The following is a 26,907-nucleotide window of genomic DNA, read 5'->3' as shown; positions in this document are numbered from 1 at the left end:
CCCGTTTTGCTTCCCGCAATCGCGAAGCAAAAAGAAAAGCGGGTGAACGCATAGAGCGCGCTAAATCCTATTTGGCGCCTTAAGCGCCCGTTTTAGTTGTTCCTGCAATCGGGCGCATAGCCCCCTCTCCTCGCGTCGCTATTTTGGGCCTGGCCCGTTTTGCTTCCCGCAATCGCGAAGCAAAAAGAAAAGCGGATGAACCAGGATTCGAACAGGCAACCTCCTGCTTCACAGCACACAGCACTAACCACCACGCTAGCAAGCCTAATGTGATTACATGCATCTTTCTTGTTCTTTTCTTCCTTGTATTTTCTTTTTTTTTCCCTTTTTCCTTTTTCCTTTTTCCTTTTTCTTTTTTCCTTTTTCCTTTTTTCTTTTTTCTCTTCTTCCTGGGTTTCATGCAAAATTGATGAACTTTTTCTCAAATTCGATGAAATTTATATTTCAAATTTTGGTGAACTTTTTCTCAAATTCGATGAATTTTTTTAAATCGATGAACTTTTTTAAATCTTGATGAACATTTTTGAATCTCGATGAACTTTTTTCAAACTCGATGAAATTTTTTCAAACTCGATGAACTTTTTCTCAAATTCGATGAACTTTTTTCAAACTCGATGAACTTTTTCTCAAACTCGATGAACTTTTTTTCAAACTCGATGAACTTTTTTGAAACTCGATGAATTGTTTTTCAAATTCAATGAACTTATTTTTAAAGTCGATGAACTTTTTCTAAGACAAGAGTACATACAGTAGCAAACCGGTTTTTTTTCTAAGAAAAATAGTCTGTACTGTAGCAGTTTTTTTTTGGGGCTGTACTGTAGCTGTTTTTAGAATGAAGGAAAAAAAGATCAAGCCGGAGCCAGCGATCGAGCGGGCAGCGATAGCCAACGATCAAGCGAGCGGCAGCAGCCAGCGTTCGCTGCTGGGCCAGGTCCAGTCTAGCGACACAGTGGGCGCTGGAATCGCCTGCGGGCGCTGAAGGCGCCAAGGAGGAGCTCTCATAGAGCGCTGACGAGGAGGATATTACCATTTGGCGTCGAGGACAGAAACTGGGCCAAAACTTTGTGGGCTGATCCATGGTAATATGGCCCAGCCGACCCGTGGGTTATCCATCTATTGATCCACATAATAATAAGAAGAGAAGAAAGGGCATGACGGCCAGACCTAGATCCCCATCCCGTGATCTAAAAAAAAAGATCCCCATCCCGATCTCGCCGCCGCCGCCGCCGCCACCGCCGCCGTTCGTCCAACAGCGCCAGCTTCGATTAGTCCCAAGGAGCAAGTACTGTTGCAGGTATTACTCTTTCTTTCTCTTTTCCATTTGGTATTTAAAATTGTTTCTGCAGATATTGTGGAAGAATCTTCTGTACTAATATATAATCTAATTCGTGATCTCTGTTTTGCAGGAGGAGTGGGAAGAATTAAAAATGAAGGCTCGGCAGTTCGTGAATGTGGTGATGCAGAGGTCTGGCAGAGGTAGCTTGTACACGGTGAGTCGCATCAAGCCCGGGGAGCACCTCTTCTACCCATCCACGGCGGAAGCGCGGGCAGCAGCAGCGCAACCCAAGGAGGAAAATATGACGCCGCCATCATCAGCCGTTGCCCCGAAGATGCCACCGCCCAGGCTCAGATTGGAAGCATACCGCGTAGACGGCCCAAGGCTCGATTTTTTGCCATTCTATGGTCGAGGCAGCGGCGGCGGCGATGGTAAGATCCTCTCCATGGACTCGGCGGGCAACACCGTGCTCTGCGACGCCGGCAGCTGCTCCGTCCAGCCCGTTGCCTGCCTTAACGAACCCAAGGGGGACAACCCCGTCTCCTTGTCTATCACTCGTGCGGACACCAGGGGCGACCAAGCCTTGTACGTTATGGACAGGTTTCCCGCTGCTCGCAATGCTTTCATCTTCGAAGCTCTCGTCTACGGCAAGAATTGCTGGGAGTGGCACCGGCTCCCACCGCCTCCCTACGTCAACGACCCAGCCTATAACTGCACAGCCATCCAGTCCTACATGTTGCTTGGTGATGGCGAGACCATCTGCATATCCTCCGCTGGGCCAAGCTCCATCGGCACCTACTGCTTCGACACGGTTAGCTGCACCTGGGAAAAGGCTGGCCGCTGGACCCTGCCATTCCATGGACGGGCTGAGCATGTCCCTGAGCTTTGCAACCTCTGGTTCGGTATGACTGGAGACAACAACCACAACTTGTGCGCATTGGACCTCTCCAACCTTGGCAGGGCTCCCAAATTGTTGCATAACTGGCAGGTCCTCGACAAGCCTGATGGATGGGTGCAGATAAGGGGTAGCTTACTGTACCTTGGAGCCGGCAGGTTTTGCATCTTCAAAAAATTTGACACCGGGGAGCAAGACGCTCAGGGCAATCCTAGCAACACAGCGGCTGTGCTCACTGGTGTGGAGGTGGTCCACGAAGGATCATCTGAACTTGAAATGATCAAGCACAAGTCCTTTATCAGCTATGCCGGCATCCAGTGTGTTCTTTAAGTCACCAAGGCTTCGGCTAATCCTCTCCCCAAGGTGATGGGAGGGGATTTAGTGGGGTTTTGGCTTGCGGATTTCATTCCGCTCAACCCCTTGCAATCTCCAGCAAACTGAACCGAACAAGCCCTAAAGTTTAAGGGATAAAATAAGCTGTCAGCCTGTCCCTTTCTACTTTGCAGCAGCCAGATCAACATGGATGTAACTTGTGCATTCCTTCCTATATGTATTACTCTTCCAAGTTTATAAACTAGTAAAGTTGCCTGGCGGGCAACATCTTTAAACAATGAATTATTATTCCTCTATTATCTCTAGAACTTTGTTGAAGTATTTGTTGAGAAGCATTCAAAGACATGTTAAATCTGCTTGTCAGAGAAAAGAAGATATGAAAATATTTTTTTTGGCTCTTGTTCCTTCTACCAATTTTACTTGCGTACTAACTCCTCAGATCATCAGGGCACTCTCTAGCGTCTCTTTGTTTTCTCTATGAGAGATGCAGTTCCATGCAGCCTGCTAACAGTAGGGAATCACAACGAAGCGAATCGGTTGTCAGCAGATAGGGCACGCCACTGGCGCCACCCCTGGTCCCCGCACCCCCCCATAACTTGCTCGTCCCGGTGTGTGCTGCCTTTCTATCTCCCTAGGCACCACCCCTGCTCCCTGCTCTAAGAAGCCGGCGGAGAAGGAGGACAAGAATCCGGCGTGGGTTAGATGAGGAGGATAAGAATCCGGCGAGAAAGGAGGTGAAAGTACATGCCTGATCCTCTCTCCCACCTATGGTTAGAGATTGCACATTATTAGAATGAATTGAGGATGAAGTATTTTCGTTTGATACTGCCTTCTGATTCAATGTGTTGTGTTCAGTTCTTTCCAAGTAGTGTTGATTCTTCAATGAAGTCACTGGGGTATTTTGATAACTAAATAAAAAATAGCCACTCTCTTAGAAACATCAGGATCAAATGAAATGTCCTAGCCTGTTCTGTACTGGACCAGCGACTAATTTGTAAAGCTTCTACATATGCTTGTGTACTATTACCTCCGTTTGGAAACACATGACGTGGTTTTAGTTCAAATTTGAACTCAAATTTGAACTAAAACCATGTCATGTTTCATGCGCGATGACCCTATTTTCTGCAGATTCAAACAAGTGGCAGATTCAAACATGCGCGATGGAGAACCAAGCAGAAGCAGATTCAAACAAGTGAGAATAACATTTTCAATTTTGTGTTGGATTCCTCTCTTTTCTTGCAAATGAGTGACCCTATTTTCTGCACTTGTGCATTCTACAGAGAATGTATTGCCCACTTGGATACCGCAGCTTGGCATGAAGTTCAACACCCTAGATGAGGCTTGGAAATTTTGGGGATATTACGGAGGAAGGATGGGGTTCAGCATCAGAAAAAGGTATTAAAACAGAAGCAAATTTGATGGGAAAGTTACCTCCTGCAAATATGTTTGTTTCAAAGTGGGTAAAAAGGCAGTAGACAAAAGATATAATGTTGTTAAGAATCCAACAGCTGAGACTAGAATTGACTGTAGAGTTCGTATGACCCTTTCAATAAATCGTGAAGCTGGTAACTGGGCAATATCTGATCTTTTTCTTGAACACAATCACACACTTCAATTGCCAGAAGCATGCCACCTATTGCTATGAAAGAGAATGATCTCTGAAGTGCAGGCTTTTGAAATTGAATGTGCTGATGACTCTGATATTGCACTAAAAGCTGCTCATGAGTTTGCTAGTTGACGGGTTGACGGATCATCTAACCTGAGCTACACTCCTCGGGATCACAAGAATCATTTGAGAACAAAGCACTAAAGGGACCTTAAGTATGGTGAAGCGGGTAGCATGTTGAAGTATTTTCAAGACAGAGCTGCATAGAATCCAGCATTCAAATATGTTTTACAGCTGGACTGTGATGAAAAATAACAAACATTTTTTGGGCTGATGCTAAGGTGATAATTGATTAAGCTCATTTTGGCGATGTCATGACCTTTGACACCACTTTTGGAGCAAATAAGGAACATAGGCCATTTGGTGTGTTCGTTGGATTCAACCATTTTAGAGAAACTGTTATCTTTGGTGCTTCTCTCCTCTATGATGAGACATCTGAATCTTTTGAATGCTTGTTTGATTCTTTCTTATTAGTACATAGTGAGAAGCATCCTAGAACCATATATACTGAATCAAGATTGTGCAATGGGAAAGACAGTTGGGTATGTTATTCTTGAATCACGACATGGATTATGTACACATTTATCTAGTTATGTGGACAAAGAATCTTGCAGATTTCAGTGCTTGCATGTATCAACATGGGCACCAAGAAGAATTTGAGGAAGCATTTGAAAATCTGAGGGCTCAAGTGCCAGCACAAACTTGGTTCGGTAGTATTTACAAAGTAAAAGAGAAGTGGGAAAAATGTTTCATGATAAATGCATTTACCTTGGGTATGCAGAGCATGCAGCTAAGTGAGAGTATCAACAATGACTTGAAGCATCATCTGAAGTCAGATTTAGACGTTGTCCGGTTCTTTCAGGACTTCGAAAGAGCTGTCAAAGTAAAAAGAGATGTTGAGGTCAATTCAGAGTTTGATTCCAGGAAGTACTTGCCAAGAATCAAAATGAAGACCCCAATGTTGATGCATGTTGGCCCACTTTATACTCCTACTATATTCGATTTTTTTCAAAAGGAATACCGGAGATCTATATCAGCATGCGCCGAAGCACTAGATGGACAATACAAATACATGGTTAAAATTGGATATCCTTTTGAGCATCCAATATTTGAAGAATAATGGGAAGTTACTGGTAACCCTTTGGAACAAACACCATCATGCACTTGTGATCAGTTTGATAGACTAGGGATATTGTGTGCACATGCTTTAAAAGTTCTTGACATGATGAGCATTAAGTTCCTTCCATCACACTATATTTTGAAGCGATGGACCCAAGAAGCACGAGCAGGATCTGTTAAGGATAGTCATGGAAGGATTGTGATTGCAGATCCAAATATAGAGGCAGTTCTCCGCCACAATGGCCTATCACACAAATTTAATAACTTGGCAACTGAAGCATCACATTCTGAAGAATGTGTACTTTGATCGACAATACACTTGATAACCTTAGTAAGTGAAACGACGGTTGTTGAATGCGGAAGTGCCTCCGCCAGCATCAGACGATTTGTTGAATGCCAAAGTGACTCCTCTAGCAACAACTGATTTGTTGGCTGCTGCTGCGCCTAAAAAAGAAGGAAGTTAACAAGGCAGCCAAAAATTCCAAAAGAAGGAAAAATTGGACTGAAAGGCAGTACAAAAGAAAGAAAACAGAGTTCAAGACAAAAGAAAATCATTCAACGGTGAAAACTCTGAATGAGGAAGACTTGCGTGGATATGAGCACATTACAAACTCCACTGAATTACTGAATATGCCTAGTGCCAGAGCCTCCACTGGAGGCATATATACTTAGGATATATTCTAATCATGATGCTTTGGAGAACATCAGAATCATTATTTTGTTGAACTTCTGTAGACTTCCAATTGTTGAACTTTTTTAGACCTTCAAGTTGTACGGGAAATATGAAACTTGTTCAACTTATTTAGTTTCTGGAAGATCCTTTTTTACTTCCTAGATAGATCAGTTTCTCCACGGATCAATCAAAATCAGCGACGATCTCAAACCAAATTTGGTGTATAAATCTTGATTGGGGAAATCACAAGCAGTGATACAGACAAAAGATATATAGGATTGTTTTGTTCCTGTGATACTGAATAAGTGCCAATAAGAAGGTTTCAGGATAGATTCACCTACGCCATATATAGCTTGAGAAGGCAGTAAAAATTCAGAAGGACATCACTGTCCAATGACGTTGCTGCGCTACCTTCTTCCCCGTGAGTTCGCCGCCTCCTCAGCCGTCCGAGTTCCTCCGTCTCCTGCTGGTTCTCCTCTGCACGAGCCCATCCAACCATGCCCTGTCCTCCGTGCGGCCCTATCTCTCGCTGCACCCATCAACTCGACCCAGCTCGCCCTCGCCCTTGATGGTGACCACGATGGTGACCAACGATGGCCTGAATAAAGGGAGGGGCAGCGGCGGCCTGAATCGAGGGCGAGGCAACAGCGGCAAGAAGTAGTACTGGAAAAAAGAGATCCATCGGATCTGATTTGTGCGGTGGATATGGGCTATGTTAGCGTCCTAACTTGGCAAGGCAAGTTAGAGGAGCCTGCTCCAGTACTCTGAATTTTTGAAGGAACCTGAAGGTTATGAGCATTACTCTTTGTTCTTGTAGGGATAGTGTATGCACATCTACTGCATTGATACAAAGATATTATCGCTCAGGATTTAGCAAAAGAAGATTTGTCTGAATGTTTGCGTAAGGTTGAGTTTCTGTGTATAAAATATTTATTCACAGTGAAATCTGAATGTGTATAACAGCGTTTGCCGAATACTACTTCCTTCGCACCGGCGTTCATTGATGTGCATATCCCGCCCGTCTTGCCGCATCATGATCGAACCAAACGCATTTTTGACCCAACACACCCACCTAGTAGCAGGAACTGTACCGAGCTGATCTGTTCCCCTGTTTCTGACCTAGCTGTGTTCGCTTCACAGGATTTTGAAACTTTTCCAGAGGATTGGAATGTCCATTCCATAGTTCTAATGCCCTTGGTAGCATTTGGATCAAAGAAAACATCTACCCCTGTAGAAAGGTTCGCTCATAGTGGTCATTCCAAAGGATTGTGTAAATCTGGTCTGGTCTCTTTTTTGAGCGGAGGCATGAGGCAGCCACCGTGCAAAGCTGAATAAAAAATTACTTTCACATGGCGGTGAGAGAAGCTAAACCGGCATGCAATGAATAAAATATAATATGTTATTGCATTACTAGTACGAACACAAGGTTTCCAATCAAACGAACACCTCTCCTTTTCCCTTTCGTCTGTTTTGGGTCACGCAAAATTGCACTGTACAACCAACTCCATTCATGCACTCCCCCTGTTCCGACATAGTTGTCGTTGGGGAACTTTTCCGACCAGGTGAAAACATGATAAACTACTAAACTACCCTCAATTTGAAATTCTTGTCGCCGGGGATCTTCATCTTACTCCATCGCTCCTCCCCTCCGCCAGGCTCCATCCCACTGCTGCACCTCCGGCGTCCGTCCGCGCCGGTCGCAGCTCCTCGTCGGCCACCTTCCTCCGCTCCAATCAAGAGCCCAAACTTGTACGCAACTCCCTCGCCATCCGCCACAGCCTCCAGCCGCCCGCGACTCCTGGCCGTCGCGCCGCCCGCGACTCCTGGCCTTCGCGCCGCCCATGCTCCTCCCCGCACCGACCAGCAGCAGCGCCGCCCGTGCTCCTCCTCCTCCTGCCTGAGCCTTCCAGCTCCTCGATTCAGGCACTGGAGCTCCGGATCCGGCCAATTGACCTCCGTCCGTGCTCCTCCCCGCACTAACCAACAGCAGCAGCAGTGCAGCCTGTGCTCCTCCTCCTGCCTCAGCCTTCCAGCTCCTCGATTCAGGCACTGGACCTCCGGATCCGGCCAATTGACCTCCGCCCGTGCTCCTCCCCGCACTGACCAACAGCAGCACTAGCGCTGCCTGTGTTGCTGTTTGAATTGATCCAAATTGTTAATCGCCAAAGAAATTGATCGCCGGAGTTGTACCACTTCTTCTCGCCACAGACAGAAATTGATCAGATGTGGTGATTGACCAGGACGTCTTCTCACCAGTCACAACAAGCTTGAATTGATAGCCAGAGCAATTTTGAATTGATCAGCAAGGAGCAGCCACTGTCCATCTGTTCACCTGTCAAAACTAGCAGATCAACAGTAGGAGCAAGGATCAGCAAGGAGCAGCAAGGATCAGCAAGGAGCAGAAAATTGGCAAATTAGCAGATCAACAGTAGGTGAGCTATTTATGTGCTCCATCTGCTACAAGAAATTCAGTGTACTCATGCTTGTAATTGTACTCTTGCAAACAAATTACTCCATGCTAGTACTCCAGATCATGATTAAGAACTCAAGAAAACAATGTTAGTTCTGGCACTAAGTGTGGCTCTGCATCTGTGAGATCACTTTTGGTGTTAGTATTGGGTCATGCAACTTCGGCTAGGATGTTCTTGGTTGCTTAATAACTTAACTAGATAGACATACTTAATGCAAAAAAAGCAGGCACAAAGATTTCTTATACTAACCATGTAGGATATGACACCAACACCAAATCCTTCAAGCAATCGTCCCATATACAGGAAAGAAGTGTCCTGTAAAACAAACGCCGACAAGCGCGACAGGTTCAGAAGCAGCAACAGCAAGTGGTGAAACTAAGCCTTTGGAAAATGCACTACTGTCATACTTTTGCGAAGGAGATGGCAAGCCAGCCGATGATGTTAGGAATAGCAGCAATCATACCACCATCCTAATCCTAATTTTAATTTTGCTCCTAGCTACTCCTAATTTTTAAGTACTCTACAGTAACAGAAAAGGTACTGAATTTTCTTAATTTGATCATACCACCATCTCAATGAATCAATGTTAATTAAAGGAGTACATTTTTTTAATTTTCAGTAGTACAAATCCCAACAACATCATCAGTCCAAAACATTAAGCTATTAACTGAATTTTGTGTGCATAACTGAATTTAACTGAAATTACATCTATCTCTGAAATTAATACCAACTGGTCCTTTGGTCTAAGTGGTGGTAATTCTTGAGTAAGTACATCCTTGACAAAGAGAAGAGAAGAGAGAAAAGATTCATTTATTTTTAAAAGTACTGATGCAAGCAGTAGAGTACACAAAACCTTCATTAGAGTATAAAAAAGTTTATGCAAGCATTAAAGGAACAATTTCAGTTATTTTAATTAACTGGGAAAGTTCCGGCTAATTTTATTAAAGGAAAAGGTTGAGTTAATTTTAATTAAAAAAAAAGAAGAGAAGAGAATAGCAGAGCAAGCAATGCTACTGCTCCAAGCTAATCTGACTGCAAATCATAAACTACTGCAAGCAGCTCCATGAAAAGAAGTACTGCAAGCAGGCTACTCCAAGCAGTACTACACTAAGTAATGTCACTTCAAGTAGTACTACACCAACTAATCTCTACTGATGTCATTTAAAGCAGTAATCTCTTCAACTAATCTCTACTGATGTCATTTACAGTATTTTTTGTAAACTGAATTTTTTGCCAAGGAAACAAAATTTTATAGCTTCAGGCCTAAGTACAGAATAGCTTCAGGAGCAAAGGAAAAGAAAAACATACCCAAATTTCTGAAGTGTTTCAGGCATCTCCCAACAATCTGGACGGGCAAAAAGGGAGTTTTATTCTCGTCTATGAAATTCATACCAACAATTCTTCCTTCCAAATCAATCAGAAGACCACCAACGAAAATCTGAAGAAAATGGTACCAATGTTAACAAGTACTTATTCAATAAGATCCATACAAAGAATGTGAGCACTTATAGAGCTCAGCATGTCGAAAGAGAAACTGAATGTTGTACACCTCAGCATGTCGTCCCTTTTCGACCAAATTATCTACAGAAACATTGTACATTCAGTTTTCAGGCAAAAATGTCCAGAGATAATTAAGATACAGAAAACTAATTATGGCTGGTAATGTTTCATTAACCTAGGAAACTAATTCTTGCTTTGACAGTAAACGGACAACAATTGACCATAATAATATTGTCTTTCTTGCTTTGACAGTAAACAGACAGCAATTGACTAATTCTTGCTTTGATAGTAAACATACAACAATTGACAGTACACAGACTGAATTTATATGTACTTCTTCTTCTTCTTCTTCTTGTACTTCTACTTCTACTTCTACTTCTACTTCTACTTCTACTTCTACTTCATCTTACATATTCATATCTTCAGGAGAAAATGGATCTCCCAGACCTCAACTTCACTCCACCTGCAGAAGATGTGGATGAAAATGCAGAAAATGAAATGGAAGGACATGTAGGAGATGATATGGAAGGAGATGCCGGAGAGGGAATGGAAGGAGATGAAATTGTTCAAAATCCAGGTACAGTTACACTTGATCATTCCATCATTTCATCACTTGATCAGTCCATCACTTCATCACTTGATCATTTCATTTAATCATTTCTTTGTTGTATGTCTTGGTGCAGGTGCTGGACAAGTTGGTAGAAAAAATAAAACCCTCAATGACCAGCAAAAATTTGCTGCTTATGTAGCATTGCATACACTGTGTATGAGTAGAGGAGGCACTTTTAAGAAAACCGATACGCAAGATATTGCAAATTTTTTTGCAGTGGGTGTTTGGAATATACAAAGAATTTGGAGGAAAGCAATGTTGCAAATTCAACAAGGTCAAGAGGTAGATGTTGCCGATCAGAGAAAAGGAAATTCTGGAAGAAAGCCTAAGGACATTAACCTAGAAAAAACCCTAACAATCCCATTAAATAGGAGGTCTACTATTAGATCACTAGCCTGGCAACTGGGATGTAGCCCTACTACACTTCATAGAAAGTTCATGCTAAATTTGATTAGGAGGCATACAAACTGTGTGAAGCCGGCTTTAAAGGAAAAGAATAAGATGGATAGGATGAATTTTTGTTTGTCGATGCTTGATGAGGCAACAACAGCAACTGCGAGGCCTAAGTTCAAGACTATGCATAACGTTGTCCATATTGACGAGAAGTGGTTTAACATGACAAAGAAGAATAGAACATATTATCTGCTAGATGGGGAGGAAGAGCCTACGAGGCCTATACACGGCAACTGTATTGGCAAGGTGATGTTTTTAACGGCCGTTGCTAGGCCAAGGTGGGACAGCGAAGGAAACATGACCTTCTCTAGGAAAACCGGTATCTGGCCATTCGTGAAAGAAGTTCCTGCTCAGAGGAGAAGCGACAACAGGCCCAGAGGTACAATAGAGACAAAGTCAATAAAGGTCGATAGAAAAGTGATGAGGGAGTTCCTGATAGAGAAAGTCTTGCCAGCGATACAAGCAGTTTGGCTGGAAAGTGATGCTGGGACAGACCATCTACATTCAGCAGGATAATGCTAAGCCCCATATCTTGCCAGATGACCAGGAATTTCTAGCAGCTGTCGCAAAAACTGGACTTGACATTAGATTAGTACAACAGCCTGCCAACAGTCCTGATTTGAATGTGCTTGACCTTGGGTTTTTCAACTCGCTGCAATCGCTGACAGATTGTCTGAGTCCTAAAACACTACAAGACCTTATTGCAGGTGTTTTGGAGGAATTTGAAGGCTATGATGTTTACAAGCTCAACAGAATTTTCCTAACTCTACAAATGTGCATGATTGAGATCATGAACCATGCGGTGGGAAATGCGTATAAAATACCACATGTTAACAAGGAAAGGCTTGAGGGTCTTGGGCAGCTACCTCCAAGACTAACATGCCTGAAAGAGGTTTACACGAATGCCCTATACAACTTAGAGGTAATGGGGAGGGTTCAGTGATGAGGCTTGTTCGGATGCTTGAGATGAGGCTTGTTCGGATGCTTGAGATGAGGCTTGTTCCGATGCTTGACATGAGGCTTGTTCAGATGCTTGAGATGAGGCTTGTTCCGATGCTTGACATGAGGCTTGTTCAGATGCTTGAGATGAGGCTTGTTCCGATTCTTGACATGAGGCTTGTTCAGATGCTTGAGATGAGCTTGTTCAGATGCTTGAGATGAGGCTTGTTCCGAGGCTTGACATGAGGCTTGTTCAGATGTGGAGTATGTGTAGTTCCTTGAGATGAGACTTGTGCGGAGTGCATCCCATGTGAAATTACTCCATATGTGTAATACTCCATTTTGTGAGGCTTGTATGTGTAACTCCATTTTGTGATCATTTTTACTCCATATTTTTTTTCCATTTTGTGAGACTTGTATGTGTAATTCATTTGCTTGTGTGGAGTACTCCATTTAAATGAAAGAGAAGAGAAGAGAGTAGTAGGAGACAAGATGAGTGAATTTAGAGATGATAAGATAATTTAGAGAAGAAGAGAACAAGCAAAGTAGTAGGAGAGGAAATGAGTGGGAGAGGAGAGGAGTATGGAGGGCACAAGGGAAGTACACTAAACTACAGATGCAAGAAGAGAAAGAGAAGAGAGAAGAAGAGAGAAGAGAAGTCCTGCTGTAACTGAAAAAGTTTCAGTTAAGTAACTGAAAAAATTCAGTTAATGAACTGAAACTTACACCAAACTATTGCTGTCCTACACTAAACTACTAATGTCCTACACTACTGCAAGTGCTATACTACTGCAAGTCAGCAACTGTTAAATTAACAAAAAAAGTTTCATTTAGTTTTACTTAAAGGAAAAGATTCATTTTAAGCTAATGTACCAAGTCAACAGAAGATTCATGACAAGATTAACAGTAGCAGAAGCTTCATGTGCTAAAATCTGAAGCTTCATGTGCAAAATTGCAGAATTTGCAAAACTGAAAATGTGATTTAGAAAATAAATAGCAGTGGAAACACGGGCCTCATTGCAGAATTTTGGAGCAGACTACTGAAAAGAGAAGAGAAAGAGAAGAGAAGCGAAGGGAAGAGAGCGAGAGTAGAGAAGAGAAGAGTAAGAGAAGATAAGAGAATTCTTCGCACTGCTCCTCTTCCTACTCCAAGAACTACTCCTACTCCTAACAGAAAGAAATTAAGTTAATTAACTTAAAAAAGTTTTTTCAGTTAATTAACAGGAGTAGTTCTAAGGTGCAGAGTAGTTTCAGTTATTTAACAGGAGTAGTTTTAAGGTGCATAGTAGTTCTAAGAACTACTCCTACTCCTAAATTTAATTTACTAAAGAGAAGAGAAGTGAGTAGAATTACTCAAAGCCTTGCTAAACAGCAAATCCTATACTCCAGCACATAAAAGTTCCTACAGAGCAAGCAATTGGCTTTCTTCCAATTAGCTTGATACTCCACAGATTAGGTTGCAGCAAAAATGCACTACAGAGCAAACAATTACTCCAAACAAGCACTATTGATCAGCATCCTACTCCTGAAAACAAGCACTACTTGCACTTACAAATTCGGTGTTAATTACTGTACAGTAACACTGATCATGGGAGTACAAAAGGTTTCAGTTAATTTAAATTAACTGAAAAGGTGTAATTTATTTTCAATTACTGGACAGTGCAATTGAGAGTTTATTTACTGTCATTATTTAAGTTGCGATACAAACTATATGTGCATCCAAAAGAATTCGGCTATGAGTATCCGCTTACTAAGATTCGGTGTATCTTTTTCCTGAAGTTCAGCCAACTGTTCTTTTCCTGAATGCTCACCTGCAGCAGCAACATTGCACAAAGAGGCGAATTCAGTCAAGTGCAGAGACGAGTCAGAGGCAAATTCAGTCAACATTTGCACAAAGAACTGTTGTCTCATGTAACTACAGAGGCCAGAGCGCCCTCATCGCCAACCAGGACCAGTCTGTACCTTTGTTTGCACGGGAGTGGTTGTCGTCCGCTTCGGCGAGCATCGCTGCCATGGTCCTGCAGTAGAGCATTCGCATAAGAGCAGAGCAGAGGGCAGCTGCTGCTCCCCATGTTCTCTTCTTCAGTCTTGAAATTGAGAGAGCAAGCAGCAAGAGGGGATGATTGCTGAAATTACCCACAAACGACAGGCGATTCAGTAGAAATTCGCAGCTGGAGGCTGGCCGAATCGGCTCTGCCCCAAAAAATTTCATGGAGAGAGGGAGAGTAGTGAACTGACCTGGAGCTGGATCTGGACAGAGGAGGTCAGAACTGGCCATGGCGCTCCTCCCTCCGACAGGCTCTCCGTCTTCCTCGGCGGTGGCAACGGCATGACGAGAGCGAAGAGGACTACACAAAGTAAGAGCGGCCGGCACCACCCCCCTATTCCCACTGCTCTGGTCCAGCACCACTGCTCCAATCCAAAACTGCCCTCCTCCTCCCGCTGCTCCAACACGGATCGAGCACCGCCGCCCACAGATCGAGCACCCCGGCTGGTAAAAATTTCACCTTTGACCGACGAGGGGGAGACGGGTTGCTAGTTTTAGGGGTGGCGAGGAGCAAGGCGGCAGTGAGGAAGACACCGACGAGAGGGAGAGGGTGGTGACTGGCCGGCGGCACAAAGGATCTGGACGGGGAGGAGCGAGTGGTCGTCGGGAGAGAGTGTTGGCCGGGAGAGAGCGTGTGGTCGGGGAGAGAGCGAGTGCGAGTGCAAAAGGGGAAATGGGAGAAATACCATAACGTGACAAAAAATGAACTGACAATCCCCGACGACAACTATTTCGAAACAGAGGGAGTACTTTTTTATATTCTTTTGCTTTTCTGACCTGTATACCCAACGGGGCCTCATGATTCATTTATGAGACACGCTCTGAAGTCTTCTCTGCAGCAATTATTAGTTATCGACCAGCCCATGCCAACAGCACACTACCCACTAGCACCCGAAGCTTTAGAGCAACGCTAGCAGATATGCTATATTCTCACCGGCCCTTATAATTTCGGCGGTTTTATCTTTTTGGCCTTTTTGGCCCCAAACAAGTCCAGTAAAAATCATCCGACCGTTAAAAAAATATACTAGCGGTCTACAAATTGCCCCCTCCGTAGCTATATCTATGGGTCTGGGCATTTTAGGGTTCGCTTCCTGCATACGCTCCGCCCCTCCGCCTTCTCCTTTGTTTTCTCCGGCGAGCGATTCCGCCCATTTCTTTCCTTTCCCCACAGATCCATGGCCGGAGGTGCTTGCGGGCATGGGGGCCCCCCGCCGCCGCGCAAGCTCCCCCGGCATGACATGGAGACCGGCAGCTCTTGCTTCCACGAGCTTGACGAAGCGCTTTTCCCGCACACCAAGAGGTGCTCAGACACGGATGAGGAGCTGCTCGTCACGCAACGCGTAGAGGCGGCCGGAGAAGATGGCACAACAGAAAGGCTCGCCGTCACCAAGGAAGGCCATGTGCACACCCATGCTTGCTGGAGGTCGGCGGAGGCGTTCTACCTCGGCGTCGAGGACTGATGAGCCAGCCTTCCTTAGGTTAAATTTAGTTTGATCTATGCTATTTATGCTATGTACTATGATTTATGATGAACTCCGGTTGTGTTTCTCAAACTTTTTAGCGCGAACTAGATTTTAAATATGCATTATGTTTTAGCTTATCTGTTCTGCCGGCTACCCTGAGATCGCGCAAAATTGTTTTAGGAAGAGCCGTATACTATCTTTGCGGCACACAATTTTGGACATCTGCTAGAGTTGCTCTTACACGTGTGGACACGAACTAGCTAGTCACACAAATAAGCCCACTCAACGGGGCGTTTTGATCATCACTAGTGATCAAAACATTTATTTACAGAGGGAGTATAATTTGTTCCGGCCACAGTGAAAGGATCGATATGGTTGACTAGAGGGGGGGGTGAATAGGCAACTACCAATTTTTAGCTTTTCTTTACCAAATTAAACTTTGCATCAAAGAAGGTTGTCTAGATGTGCAGCTAGGTGAGCAACCTATGTGATGCAACAACAATAAGCACACAAGCAAGCAAGGGAACAAACACTAAAGAGCATGCACAAGTGAAGGTAAGAGATAACCAAGAGTGGATCCGGTGAAGACGAGGATGTGTTACCGAAGTTCCTTCCTTTTGAAGGGAAGTACGTCTCCGTTGGAGCGGTGTGGAGGCACAATGCTCCCCAAGGAGCCACTAGGGCCACCGTATTCTCCTCACGCCCTCACACAATGCGAGATGCCGTGATTCCACTATTGGTGCCCTTGAAGGCGGCGACCGAACCTTTACAAACAAGGTTGGGGCAAACTCCACAACTTTATCGGAGGCTCCCAAAAAGACCACGAAGCTTCACCACAATGGAATATGGCTCCGAGGTGACCTCAACCGTCTAGGGTGCTCAAACACCCAAGAGTAACAAGATCCACTAAGGATGAGTGGGGGAATCAAAAATCTCTCGGTGGAAGTGTAGATCGGGGCCTTCTCAGCCACTCCTGAGCAAATCAACAAGTTTGGTTGGCTAGGGAGTGAGATCGGGCGAGAACGGAGCTTGGAGCAATAATGGAGCTTTAATGGTGGAAGAGGTAGGTCAAAGGGGGGAAGAAGACATCCTTTTATAGTGGGGGAACAATCCACCCGTTACCCCCCACTCAGCCCCGCAGAGAGCGGTACTACCGCGGGGGCAGGGCGGTACTACCGCTCCATCTCAGCGGTACTGCCGCGCTACAGGAGAAGGGGCTGGGGCTGGGACCCAGAGCGGTACTACCGCGGAGGCAGGGCGGTAGTGTAGATCGCAAGCAGCACTACCGCCACTACTACTGCAGCTAGTACCGTAAAACCCGACACGAGAAAATGCGCACTAGAGTCGAGGCGGTAGGAACACGGAGCCACAGCGGTACTGCGGCTGAGGCCACCAGCGGTACTACCGCTCCGAGGAGCGGTACTACCGCTTGCTGAGCTTCAGCCGTACTACCGCTATACTGCAGCTAGTGCCGTAAAACCCGACACGAGAAAATGCGCACTCGAGTCGAGGCGGTAGGAACACGGAGCCGCAGCGGTACTACAGCTGAGGCCATAAAGCGGTACTACCGCTCCTAGGAGCGGTACTGCCGCTTAGTGAGCCTCAGCGGTACTACCGCTGTGGCCCGGTACTACCGCTGGGTCCAGGAAAAACCACAAAGGGAGAAGAGAGAAGCTCCATAGAGACGGAGAGAAAACGGTGGGAGAGAGAAGAACGTGTACGTGTTGATTCCACCCAAACCATACCGAAGCAGATCCCCTCTTGATAGTACGGTGACTACTACGAAACTTAGTCCACCAACAAAGTCACGAAGGAAGCTACACCATCTTGAGTAGAGTGCCGAGGGGAAATAATCATTGCGTGCCAAAGGATGAATATCTGAAAGAAACCAAAGCACCCGATTAGTCCGCAAATGCATTGTCATCAATCACCAAAACACCGTAGGGATAAAAATGCCCTTACAATCTCCCACTTTTTGGTGGATTGATGACAATACGGGATTTGCATAGAAAAGAGTAGACATAGAATGCAAGAGAACCCATGCCTCTAAAAATAGACAGGCTCCCCTAGATGTTGGCACATTCGATAAGTGCTTTGGACTGCACGGCACACATGCTAGGATCATGGCTCCCCCTATATTTTAGAGACCAACAACCTAAGCAAGATATATGAAAACAATATATATGATAGGATAAGCATGCAAGCTATAAGATACCGAGGTGCATAGCACATAAATAAGATAACACAGGTAGCATATGTCTTACACCATATGTCTGGAACTTAGGTCTCACAAGCACAAAACCAAACAAAACCAATCAACGAGAAAGCAAACGAACGACACAAAGACACACTCGCAAACATAAATCCCTAAACTCTCTCCCCCTTTGGCATCGAGACACCAAAAAGGGAGGGGCAGAGAGGGACACTAAGATTCCAGGTGATGGGCGAGGAAGGTCCTGAACATCACATTCTGCATCTTCATCGTGGGTTGAACAGTGCTCGGCATCAGAGTCGGTCCAGTGACAGTTCTGATGAATCCAGTCCTCCTCTTCAGTGATATGTCCCTCAGACCCACTGACAACTGTGGCTCCCAACTGACGCATGATCTCCTTGTGACGCGTCCTGGCATTCTTCTCCGCCACATGAGTCATATACTGACCATGGGACTCCATGAAGAAGAGCTTCTTCATCTTGCGCTTGAGCTTCTGGGCCCAAGATGGTTCTGCACTGGAGTGGCTAACATCCTCATCGTGGGCATCAGGAGCAGCCTCACCCTCAGTTCCCATGGCAGCAGCAGCAGTAGACGGGCCCCCCGTGGCAGCAGTAGCAGAAGGACCCCCTGTGTGAGGCGCTGACCAGTTGTCCTTCTTCCTCAGGCGCTTGATCTCATGTGACACCAACTCTCCAGTTTCTAGCAGCACTCTGGGATAAGTCTGTGCCCAGGCCCTCTCAATGAGCCTCATGATGAAGGGACCATAGATAGGACACTTGCGCTCAGACACGGCAGATACAAGTTCAGACCACATGACATGAGAGATATCCAGGCTTTCTCCAGTGTTTTCTTCCTTCTCATGCTGACAGAAAAGGAGCATGTCCACGAGGTAGGAGTGAACCTGATCCAGATTCCCAATGCGAGGGAAGAGAGTCTCACGGAATATGCGATGAAGAATGTCTAGATACGGACACAGCTCGTAGGTCTTCTTCTCAGTGACAGGGTGAACCTTCACAGTGCAGTAGGGCCAAAGAGCTTGCTTGTGGGTGGAAGTAGCATGGCGGTGAGGACGGAAACCGACAGGAGTCTCAAGCCCGTTATCCACCACGTCAAGTAACTCCATGAACGCCCCCCACTTGACAGAAAGCCGCTTGCCATTGGTCATCCAAGTCAGAGTCCTGTCGCTATCTGTTCCAAGATGGACGGTGGCAAAGAATTGAGCCAACAAATCCGCATCGAAATCCTTGTTGAACTGCATGATCCTGAGAATGTTCAGCTGAGTGCACATCTGAAAGGCTTCTCCAAAGTACTCTGGATCCTTCTCCATAGCATCGGTGTCAATGGAGCGAACATCAACATAGAGATTCTTCTTGGCCTTGATCACATCAAAGTAGATGGCAAACTGAAAGCGGTTCCAGAACGGACGGTTGACCAAAGTGGGTTCTTGGTCCACCGTATAGGGGTTGCGGCGACGCTTCTCCCAAAACTCCTTGCTGGTCATCTCAGTCACAGGCTTCCCTTTTGGCTTGTTGGCGGCACGCTTCGAGTGCTGAGGAGGTGGAGAAACAGTTGCAGAAGCACTTGCTGGAGGCGGTTGGGTGCTCGAGGAACCACCGGCAGGCTCTGAGGTCCGGTAGCGCTTGGAGGTGGCACGCCCGGGGTTGATGCGGCGACCTTGTTGCTCGGGTATGTCATCACCTGGAGCCAAACACAAAACGGAGGCAAAACAACCAGAAGAAACGAGCATAAGCCAACAAACACAACAAAAAGATCAAGGGAAGGTAGGAAAATGATGGAAATTGGCATGCAGCGGTAGTACCGTGATCAGAGCGCGGTAGTACCGCCCTAAACGGTAGTACCGCCCCAAAGGGAGCGGTAGTACCGCCCTAGGCCAAGCGGTAGTACCGCTCCAAAGGGAGCGGTAGTACGGCTTGAGGCGGATACACAGCAGTTTCAACGCGCGAGGCGGTGAGACAGTGGTTTCCTACTACCGTGGACAGATCCGGCACTACCGGCCTACCAAATTCAAAAAAATTCCCGCCAAACATCAATCTAGATGATCTAGTTGCCTTCTCCAACCAACTCAAGCCTAGATTTAGCCAAAAATCTAGAGATGCAACCATTGCCCCTAAGCACAAGATCTAAAAGCAAGACCAAAAGAGAGAGGGAACATGGGCAATACCGGCATCCATGGCAAGAGGACGAGGTGGGGATTGACTCCACCGAAGGAAATGGGGAGGAACGCCCCGGAGGAGGAGATCCACCGGAGCCCTTCCGCGGCGGAACGGTGCTGGAGAGAGAGAGGCACGAGGGGGCGAGCGAATGGGTATGGGGGAGAAGAAACCTCCCCCTGCCCCGAAAAAAAACCTTCAGCCCCCGTCCCGCAGCGGTAGTACCGCGCTGGGGCGCGGTAGTACCGCTCATAGGAGGTAGTTCCGCTCTGGTGTGGCGGTAGTACCGCTTACACGGTAGTACCGTCCATCACCAGCAGCAGTACCGCTTATCAGCGGTAGTACCGCTCGCCAGCAGCGGCAGTACCGCCCAGCACACCGCGGCAACTAGACTACATGGCTTAGCTCAAAAAAAAACAGAAACCCGCAACAAAAAGCAAAGGAACACAACAGCAAGAGGCCAAGAAACCTCTCTTCAAGAGAGGGCGGTGGCCGAAGCCACCTATGTTTGAGTCAAGAGGTATGGCGCCGCGAAGATTTTAACCTTGGGCCCATGACCAAAACTCGTCTTTTGAGCACACGTGCCATCAGCAATGGCTAAAGTGAAAGACTTGATCAATTTATGCATAATGGGGGGAGGGAGAGTCATCGAGAGAACAACACTCCCCCTATGTCCATGCCTACACCTAAACTAGACACCAAATTGAGCGTGGTAGGGTGTGCACGGGTTCAAGCAACATTGCTCGAATCAATGATATTTAGCTCATGCCTTAACTCGCGAAATCTTGCTTCATCCAAGGGCTTCGTGAAAATATCTGCAAGATTGTCATGAGTGTTGGCATAGTTGAGCTCGATCTCTCCTCGCCTAATGTGATCCCGGATGAAGTGATACCGAATCTCAATATGCTTCGTCTTGAAGTGTTGCACCGGGTTGAGAGAAATCTTGATGGCACTTTCATTGTCACACCAAAGAGGCACTTTGTCACAAGTGACACCGTAATCCTTTAAAGTTTGCCTCATCCATAAGAGTTGTGCACAACAACTACCGGCCGCAACATACTCCGCTTCGGTGGACGAGAGAGACACACAACTTTGCTTTTTGGAAGACCAACTTACCAACGAGCAACCAAGGAATTGACATCCTCCGGAAGTGGACTTCCTATCCACTTTGTCTCCCGCCCAATCAGAATCCGAGTACCCTACAAGCTTGAAGTTTGATCCTCTTGGGTACCATAAGCCAAAGTTTGGGGTATGAGCCAAATATCGAAAGATTCGTTTGACAGCCACATAGTGACTTTCCTTAGGTGCGGCTTGAAACCGTGCACAAATTCCCACACTCAACATGATGTCCGGTCTAGATGCACAAAGGTAAAGCAAGGATCCAATCATGGAGCGGTATACCTTTTGATCCACCAATTTACCATTGGGATCTAGATCAAGTTGGCACTTGGTGGGCATTGGGGTGGGAGCCGGCTTGACGTCACTTAGCTTGAATCTCTTGAGCATGTCTTGAGTGTATTTGGATTTATTGATGAAGGTTCCTTCTCTTCTTTGCTTCACTTCAAACCCTAGAAAGAACTTCAACTCCCCCATGGAGGACATCTCGAACTTTGAGGTCATGAGAGCGGCAAATTCCTCATTGAAAGCTTTGTTAGGAGAACCAAAGATAATATCATCAACATATAATTGGCACACAAACAACTCCCCTTTGACCTTCTTAGTAAAAAGAGTGGGGTCGATTATCCCAACTTCAGACCCACGGTCTTGTAACAACTCGGTAAGGTGGTCATACCACGCATGTGGGGCTTGTTTAAGGCCATAGAGTGCCTTATCGAGTTGATACACATGATCGGGAAAGTAGGGATCCTCGAACCCGGGGGGTTGCTTGACGTACACTAATTCATTAATGGGACCATTAAGAAAAGCACTCTTCACATCCATTTGATGTAACTTAAAGTTATGATGAGAAGCATATGCAATCAACATGCGAATGGATTCAAGACGAGCAACGGGAGCAAAGGTTTCACCGTAGTCGATACCCTCGACTTGGGAGTAGCCTTGTGCTACCAAACGAGCCTTGTTGCGAATGATAATCCCATGGGCATCTTGCTTGTTCTTGAATATCCACTTGGTTCCAATGACATTGTGGTTCCCCGTTGGCCTTGGCACCAATCTCCACACTTTGTTGCGCTCGAAGTTGTTGAGTTCTTCATGCATGGCATTGAGCCAATCCGGATCTTCGAGCGCCTCATAGACCTTGTGAGGTTCCACACAAGAGACAAACGCGTGATGCTCACAATAATTTGCTAATTGTCTACGAGTGCTCACCCCCTTTCTTAAGCTTCCAAGCACGTTCGTCATGAGATGATCCTTGGTGGAGAGCTTGGAAGCAACTTTGGCGGCACGACGCTCTAATTCCTCCTCGTCGGTGAGTTGAGGAGCGGTTACTTGATCATCTTGAGCGTCGTCATGAACTTGTTCTTGGTCTTGAACTTGCTCGAGGGAGAGGACTTGACCTTGGGCATCACTTGGTGTGTCAACACCGTCTTGAGTATGATCTTGCCCTAGGTCTTGTTCATGAGGTTGAGGGCCTTCACTTTGTTCTTCGGAAGTGTGTGGGCCTTGGGTTGGTGATGGCTCCACTTGAGTGGGGCATTGTCCTTCTCCTTCGGCCACAAGGGGTTCCTCAATGGGTAGGATGAAATCAACACCCATTCTTCTTATGGCTTGAGGAGGAATTTCATCACCTACATCACAAGTGCCACTTTGCTCCACTTGGGAGCCGTTATTCTCATCAAACTCCACGTTACACGTCTCCTCAATAAGTCCCGTGGATTTATTGAGGACACGGTAAGCATGAGAGTTTGTAGCATAACCAACAAATATGCCCTCATAAGCTCTAGCCTCAAATTTAGACAACCGAACACCTTTCTTGAGAATGAAACACTTACACCCAAATACCCGGAAGTACTTGAGGTTGGGCTTGTTACCGGTGAGTATCTCATAAGGAGTCTTGTTCAAACCCTTGCGGAGGTAGAGACGATTTGATGCATGACACGCGGTGTTGATGGCTTCGGCCCAAAAGTTGTACGGAGACTTGAACTCCGCCATCATGGTCCTTGCCACATCCATCAACGTCCGGTTCTTCCTCTCCGCAACACCGTTTTGTTGAGGGGTGTATGGTGCGGAATATTGATGCTTGATTCCCTCATCACCAAGAAACTCATCCAAGGTGTAGTTCTTGAACTCGGTGCCGTTGTCACTTCTTATTGTCAAGATCTTTGCATTGTGTTGAGTTGTGCTTCATTGGCGAAGTCAATGACGGTTTGTTGGGTCTCGCTCTTCCTCTTGAAGAAATACACCCACGTGTACCTTGAGTAGTCATCCACAATCACCAAGCAATACTTTCTACCTCCAAGACTATCGAAGGATGGAGGCCCAAAGAGATCCATGTGAAGGAGCTCCAAAGGCCTCTTTGAATAAATGATAGTCGTGGGAGGGTGAGCCTTCTCATGTAGCTTTCCTTCGATACAGGCACTGCAAGCACGATCTTTAGCAAAACTAACATTCGTTAGTCCACGGACATGGTCCCCCTTTAGGAGACTTTGCAAAGATCTCATATTGACATGGGCTAGACGGCAATGCCAAAGCCATCCCACATCAACTTTAGCCATTAGGCATGTCGCGGTCTTAGTGGGTCGCTCCGAAAAGTTAATCACATATAGACCGTTCTCGACATGCCCAACAAAGGCTACTTTAAGAGTCTTGCTCCACAAGAGGGCCACGGTATCGATATCAAAGAAAGTGGCAAAGCCCATGATTGCAAGCTGACGAACGGAAAGTAAATTGTATGCAAGGGACTCAACAAGCATGACCTTCTCGATCGTGAGATCATGAGAGATGACCACCTTGCCAAGTCCCAATACCTTAGAAGATGAGGCGTCACCCCACTCGACATTGGTGGGCATAGATGGAACCTTGTGCACGTCCACCACCAAGTCCTTGCTTCCGGTCATATGATTTGTAGCTCCGCTATCGAGCAACCATGATCCACCACCGGAAGCAAACACCTGCAAGAGATCAATGCTTGGTTTTAGGTACCCATTTTGTAATGGGTCCTTTTATGTTAGTAACAAGGGTCTTAGGAACCCAAATAGACCATTCAACATGCTCATGAAGAGAACCAACAAATTTGGCATAAACATGCCCATCACTAGCACGGCACAACACATAAGAAGGATTAAAATCGCCGGCTTTGTTGGGTGTGGTGACATTGCCCTTCTTGACTTTGTTCTTCTTCTTCTCCTCGGGGACACTTTCTCCTGCCCTCACAAAGGTTTGCATGAGGGGAGGAGGTCGTTTGGTCTTGTCATTCTTCTTCTTGTTTTTGGAGTCGGAGACGTACCCAACCCCTTCCTTCGCCACACCTCCCTTTTGGTTGATCAAGAGATCATTGAGGTTCTTCTTGCCTTGTATGCAAGTCGCAAGGCCTCTCTCAAGTTGCTCCTTCAACTTAGCATTTTCCTCAACAAGATGTATATGCTCACAACACGAGTTAGTAGCATTTGCATTATCAATTAAAACCATATGAGGAAAAGTTGCTTTCTCCTTAGTTAGCTTCACTTGGAGTTGATCATGAGACTCCTTGAGACTAGCGTGAATACCCTTCAAGGCCTTGTGGGCCTTGTCAAGTATATCAAACTCCTCTTTGAGTCTAGCAAGATCAACTCCGAGTTTGGCCTTCTCGGAATTTAGCACACGAGAAACAACGAGGGCATGATCATAATCTTTCTCTAACTTAGCATGATCAACGTTGTATGACTCCTCAAGAGCCAAACGAAGACCACGCTCTTCCTCAAGAGCATTGGAAAGGTCCGAAATCTCATCGGCATAGTCACGACTATGCCCTTCCATCTTTGAGATGGTGTCTTCGTGGGCCTCGATCATGTCATTGGCCTCGCCAAGTTGTTCCAAGAGAGCAACAAAGTGCTTCTTGGATTTTCCCTTGAGTTTGCCCATAAAGGCCTCAAACTCGTTAGCCTCCACATTAACTCCCTCAACTTCATTAATGCTCTCCAATGGGGAAGGATGATTAATGATGGTAGTTTTGATGTTGGAGTTACCTTGTTGGTGGCTTTCGCCATGAGGCACTTGGCGTTGATGCTCTCGTTGGGTGAGTCGAAGAGAGACACTCGTGACGTTGTGGCAATGGCGACGGAGGCCATGGCAACCGACTCATCATCTTCATCATCGTCATCATCCTCATTGTACTCTTATTGCACAACCAAGGCCTTGGGAGGAGTCTTCTTGGTGAAGTTGTTCTTGTTGGGGAACGACTTGGCCTTGTCCTTTCGAATGAGTTTGCCACCATTGTCTTCCCTCTTCTCATACGGGCATTCCGCAATGAAATGACTCACGTTGCCGCAATTGTAGCAAGTCCTTACACGTTGCTTGCCCCTCGTGCCACTCGAGGTGTTTTTGCTAAAGTTGTTCCTCGAGTTTTTCTTGCTCCAAAATTGCCTTGAAGCAAGTGCCATGTGTTCATGATATGCATACTTTGTATCTTCGGGGTTGCTCTCCTCCTCTTCCTCTTCTTCTTCTTCCACGGTGAGCTTGGCCTTCAAAGCAAGGTTAAACTTCTTTCCCCGTTGAGAACGGAGCACCGCATTGTCGGCGGTCTTGTCCAAAATGTTCATGGCCACAAACTCATCCAACACCACGCTTGAGGTCAAAGTGTGGAAGTCCGGTCTTTGGCGGATGACGGAGGACATGGCCTTGTGGTAGGGCATCATTGCCTTGAGGAATTTGTGCTTGATCCAATTGTCATCCGTGTCCTTGCTCCCGTGATCTCGTAGTGAGACCGCGAGTTTGGTGACTCTCCAATAAAGCTCACGAGGTTCTTCATCTTCCTTCATTGCAAACTCATCGGCCTCATCTTGTACCACTTCATAGTTGGAGCGTTGAATGCTTGCGCTTCCCCGGTAGAGAGACACGACACAATGCCATGCATCTTTGGCCAAGGCGAAGGGACGAAGATGAGGTAGGTCTTCGGGTGGAATTGCATCTTGAATGATGAAGAGAGCATTCTCATTGAATTGATTGTCCGCGGCTTCTCGAGGAGTGAAGTTGCTTGGATCATGTGGGTAGAAACCTTCTTCAATGATTCTCCAAAGGTTAGTGTTCACATGATTTAAATGACATTTAAAGCGCTAAACCCAAGAATCAAAATCCTCATTTTTCACAATCTTAGGAGGAGGACCGGCATGATTCAAATGAGTAGAAGGAACCGGTCCACCATACACAAGTGGTGGTTCCACATGGGCAAAGATGCCGGTGCCATTCTTGCCACTAGAAGAAGGAGCCTTTTCACTACTAGCTTCCCCCTTGTCGGGGATAGCATCCGACACCTTGTTGGTGGGATCCCCCACTTTCAATGGTGCGGTGGATAGTTTGAGCCCCTCAAGAAATTTAGTAAACATGTTTTCAACTTTGGTCGTCATGGAGGTTTTCAATGTCTCCAATGCTACATTGAACTCCTCACGAGAGACCAAAGTTCCCCCACCGCCCGTAGACGAGATAGGATTCACACCGGAGTGTTCCTCCACTCCGTCTACGGTATCAACCATACTCTTTGGACGGTGAAGTCCTTAATAAAGAGACGAGGCTCTGATACCAATTGAAAGGATCGATATGGTTGACTAGAGGGGGGGGGGTGAATAGGCAACTACCAATTTTTAGCTTTTCTTTACCAAATTAAACTTTGCATCAAAGAAGGTTGTCTAGATGTGCAGCTAGGTGAGCAACCTATGTGATGCAACAACAATAAGCACACAAGCAAGCAAGGGAACAAACACTAAAGAGCATGCACAAGTGAAGGTAAGAGATAACCAAGAGTGGATCCGGTGAAGACGAGGATGTGTTACCGAAGTTCCTTCCTTTTGAAGGGAAGTACGTCTCCGTTGGAGCGGTGTGGAGGCACAATGCTCCCCAAGGAGCCACTAGGGCCACCGTATTCTCCTCACGCCCTCACACAATGCGAGATGCCGTGATTCCACTATTGGTGCCCTTGAAGGCGGCGA

At 46.1% G+C, this 26,907-nt stretch overlaps 2 protein-coding genes and 1 non-coding gene across 27 annotated transcripts; 2 read left to right on the top strand and 1 right to left on the bottom strand.

Annotated features, from left to right (window-relative positions):
- The first annotated feature begins 1,134 nt into the window (after positions 1 to 1,134).
- LOC125540071 lies at positions 1,135 to 2,903 on the top strand. The gene is made up of 2 exons (XM_048703646.1): positions 1,135 to 1,294; positions 1,407 to 2,903. Exon 2 carries the CDS (start codon positions 1,428 to 1,430, stop codon positions 2,499 to 2,501), a length of 1,074 nt encoding a protein of 357 aa, XP_048559603.1. The 5' UTR covers positions 1,135 to 1,294; positions 1,407 to 1,427; the 3' UTR covers positions 2,502 to 2,903.
- Positions 2,904 to 3,628: 725 nt separating this feature from the next.
- On the top strand, positions 3,629 to 12,573 carry LOC125540072. Its single transcript, XR_007297159.1, has 3 exons — positions 3,629 to 3,642; positions 3,785 to 8,394; positions 10,360 to 12,573. It is a non-coding gene; the product is annotated as an uncharacterized LOC125540072 (transcript).
- On the bottom strand, positions 7,344 to 14,691 carry LOC125540073. Of its 25 annotated transcripts, none has more exons than XR_007297170.1 (7): positions 14,174 to 14,690; positions 13,898 to 14,061; positions 10,232 to 13,746; positions 9,983 to 10,014; positions 9,742 to 9,871; positions 8,683 to 8,748; positions 7,344 to 8,303 (listed from the first exon to the last, which is right to left on the bottom strand). XR_007297170.1 is itself a non-coding variant. In XM_048703648.1 (6 exons), exons 2-6 carry the CDS (start codon positions 13,971 to 13,973, stop codon positions 8,212 to 8,214), a joined length of 390 nt encoding a protein of 129 aa, XP_048559605.1. In that variant the 5' UTR covers positions 13,974 to 14,061; positions 14,174 to 14,676; the 3' UTR covers positions 7,344 to 8,211. The 25 variants fall into 25 exon arrangements, 3 of the variants coding, with proteins under 3 accessions (XP_048559605.1, XP_048559604.1, XP_048559606.1); XR_007297171.1 differs by having other exon boundaries at positions 10,344 to 13,746; positions 14,174 to 14,689; XR_007297179.1 differs by having other exon boundaries at positions 10,344 to 10,396; positions 14,174 to 14,672.
- Positions 14,692 to 26,907: the final 12,216 nt, after the last annotated feature.

Source organism: Triticum urartu, chromosome 2, assembly GCF_003073215.2.
Source record: "Triticum urartu cultivar G1812 chromosome 2, Tu2.1, whole genome shotgun sequence".
Taxonomy (NCBI): Eukaryota; Viridiplantae; Streptophyta; class Magnoliopsida; order Poales; family Poaceae; genus Triticum; species Triticum urartu.
Note: the sequence above shows the minus strand (reverse complement) of the source record. Positions and strands in the feature narration are given on the sequence as shown.

Coding starts and splice junctions, on each gene's coding strand:
- LOC125540073 (XM_048703647.1), bottom strand. CDS start 13,846: ATGAGACAACAGTTCTTTGTGCAAATGTTGACTGAATTTGCCTCTGAC. Junction 10,015..13,686: donor AAAAGATACACCGAATCTTA/GTAAGCGGATAC, acceptor ATGTTTCTGTAG/ATAATTTGGTCGAAAAGGGA. Junction 8,304..9,741: donor GAAACACTTCAGAAATTTGG/GTATGTTTTTCT, acceptor TTGATCTGCTAG/TTTTGACAGGTGAACAGATG.
- LOC125540071 (XM_048703646.1), top strand. CDS start 1,428: ATGAAGGCTCGGCAGTTCGTGAATGTGGTGATGCAGAGGTCTGGCAGA.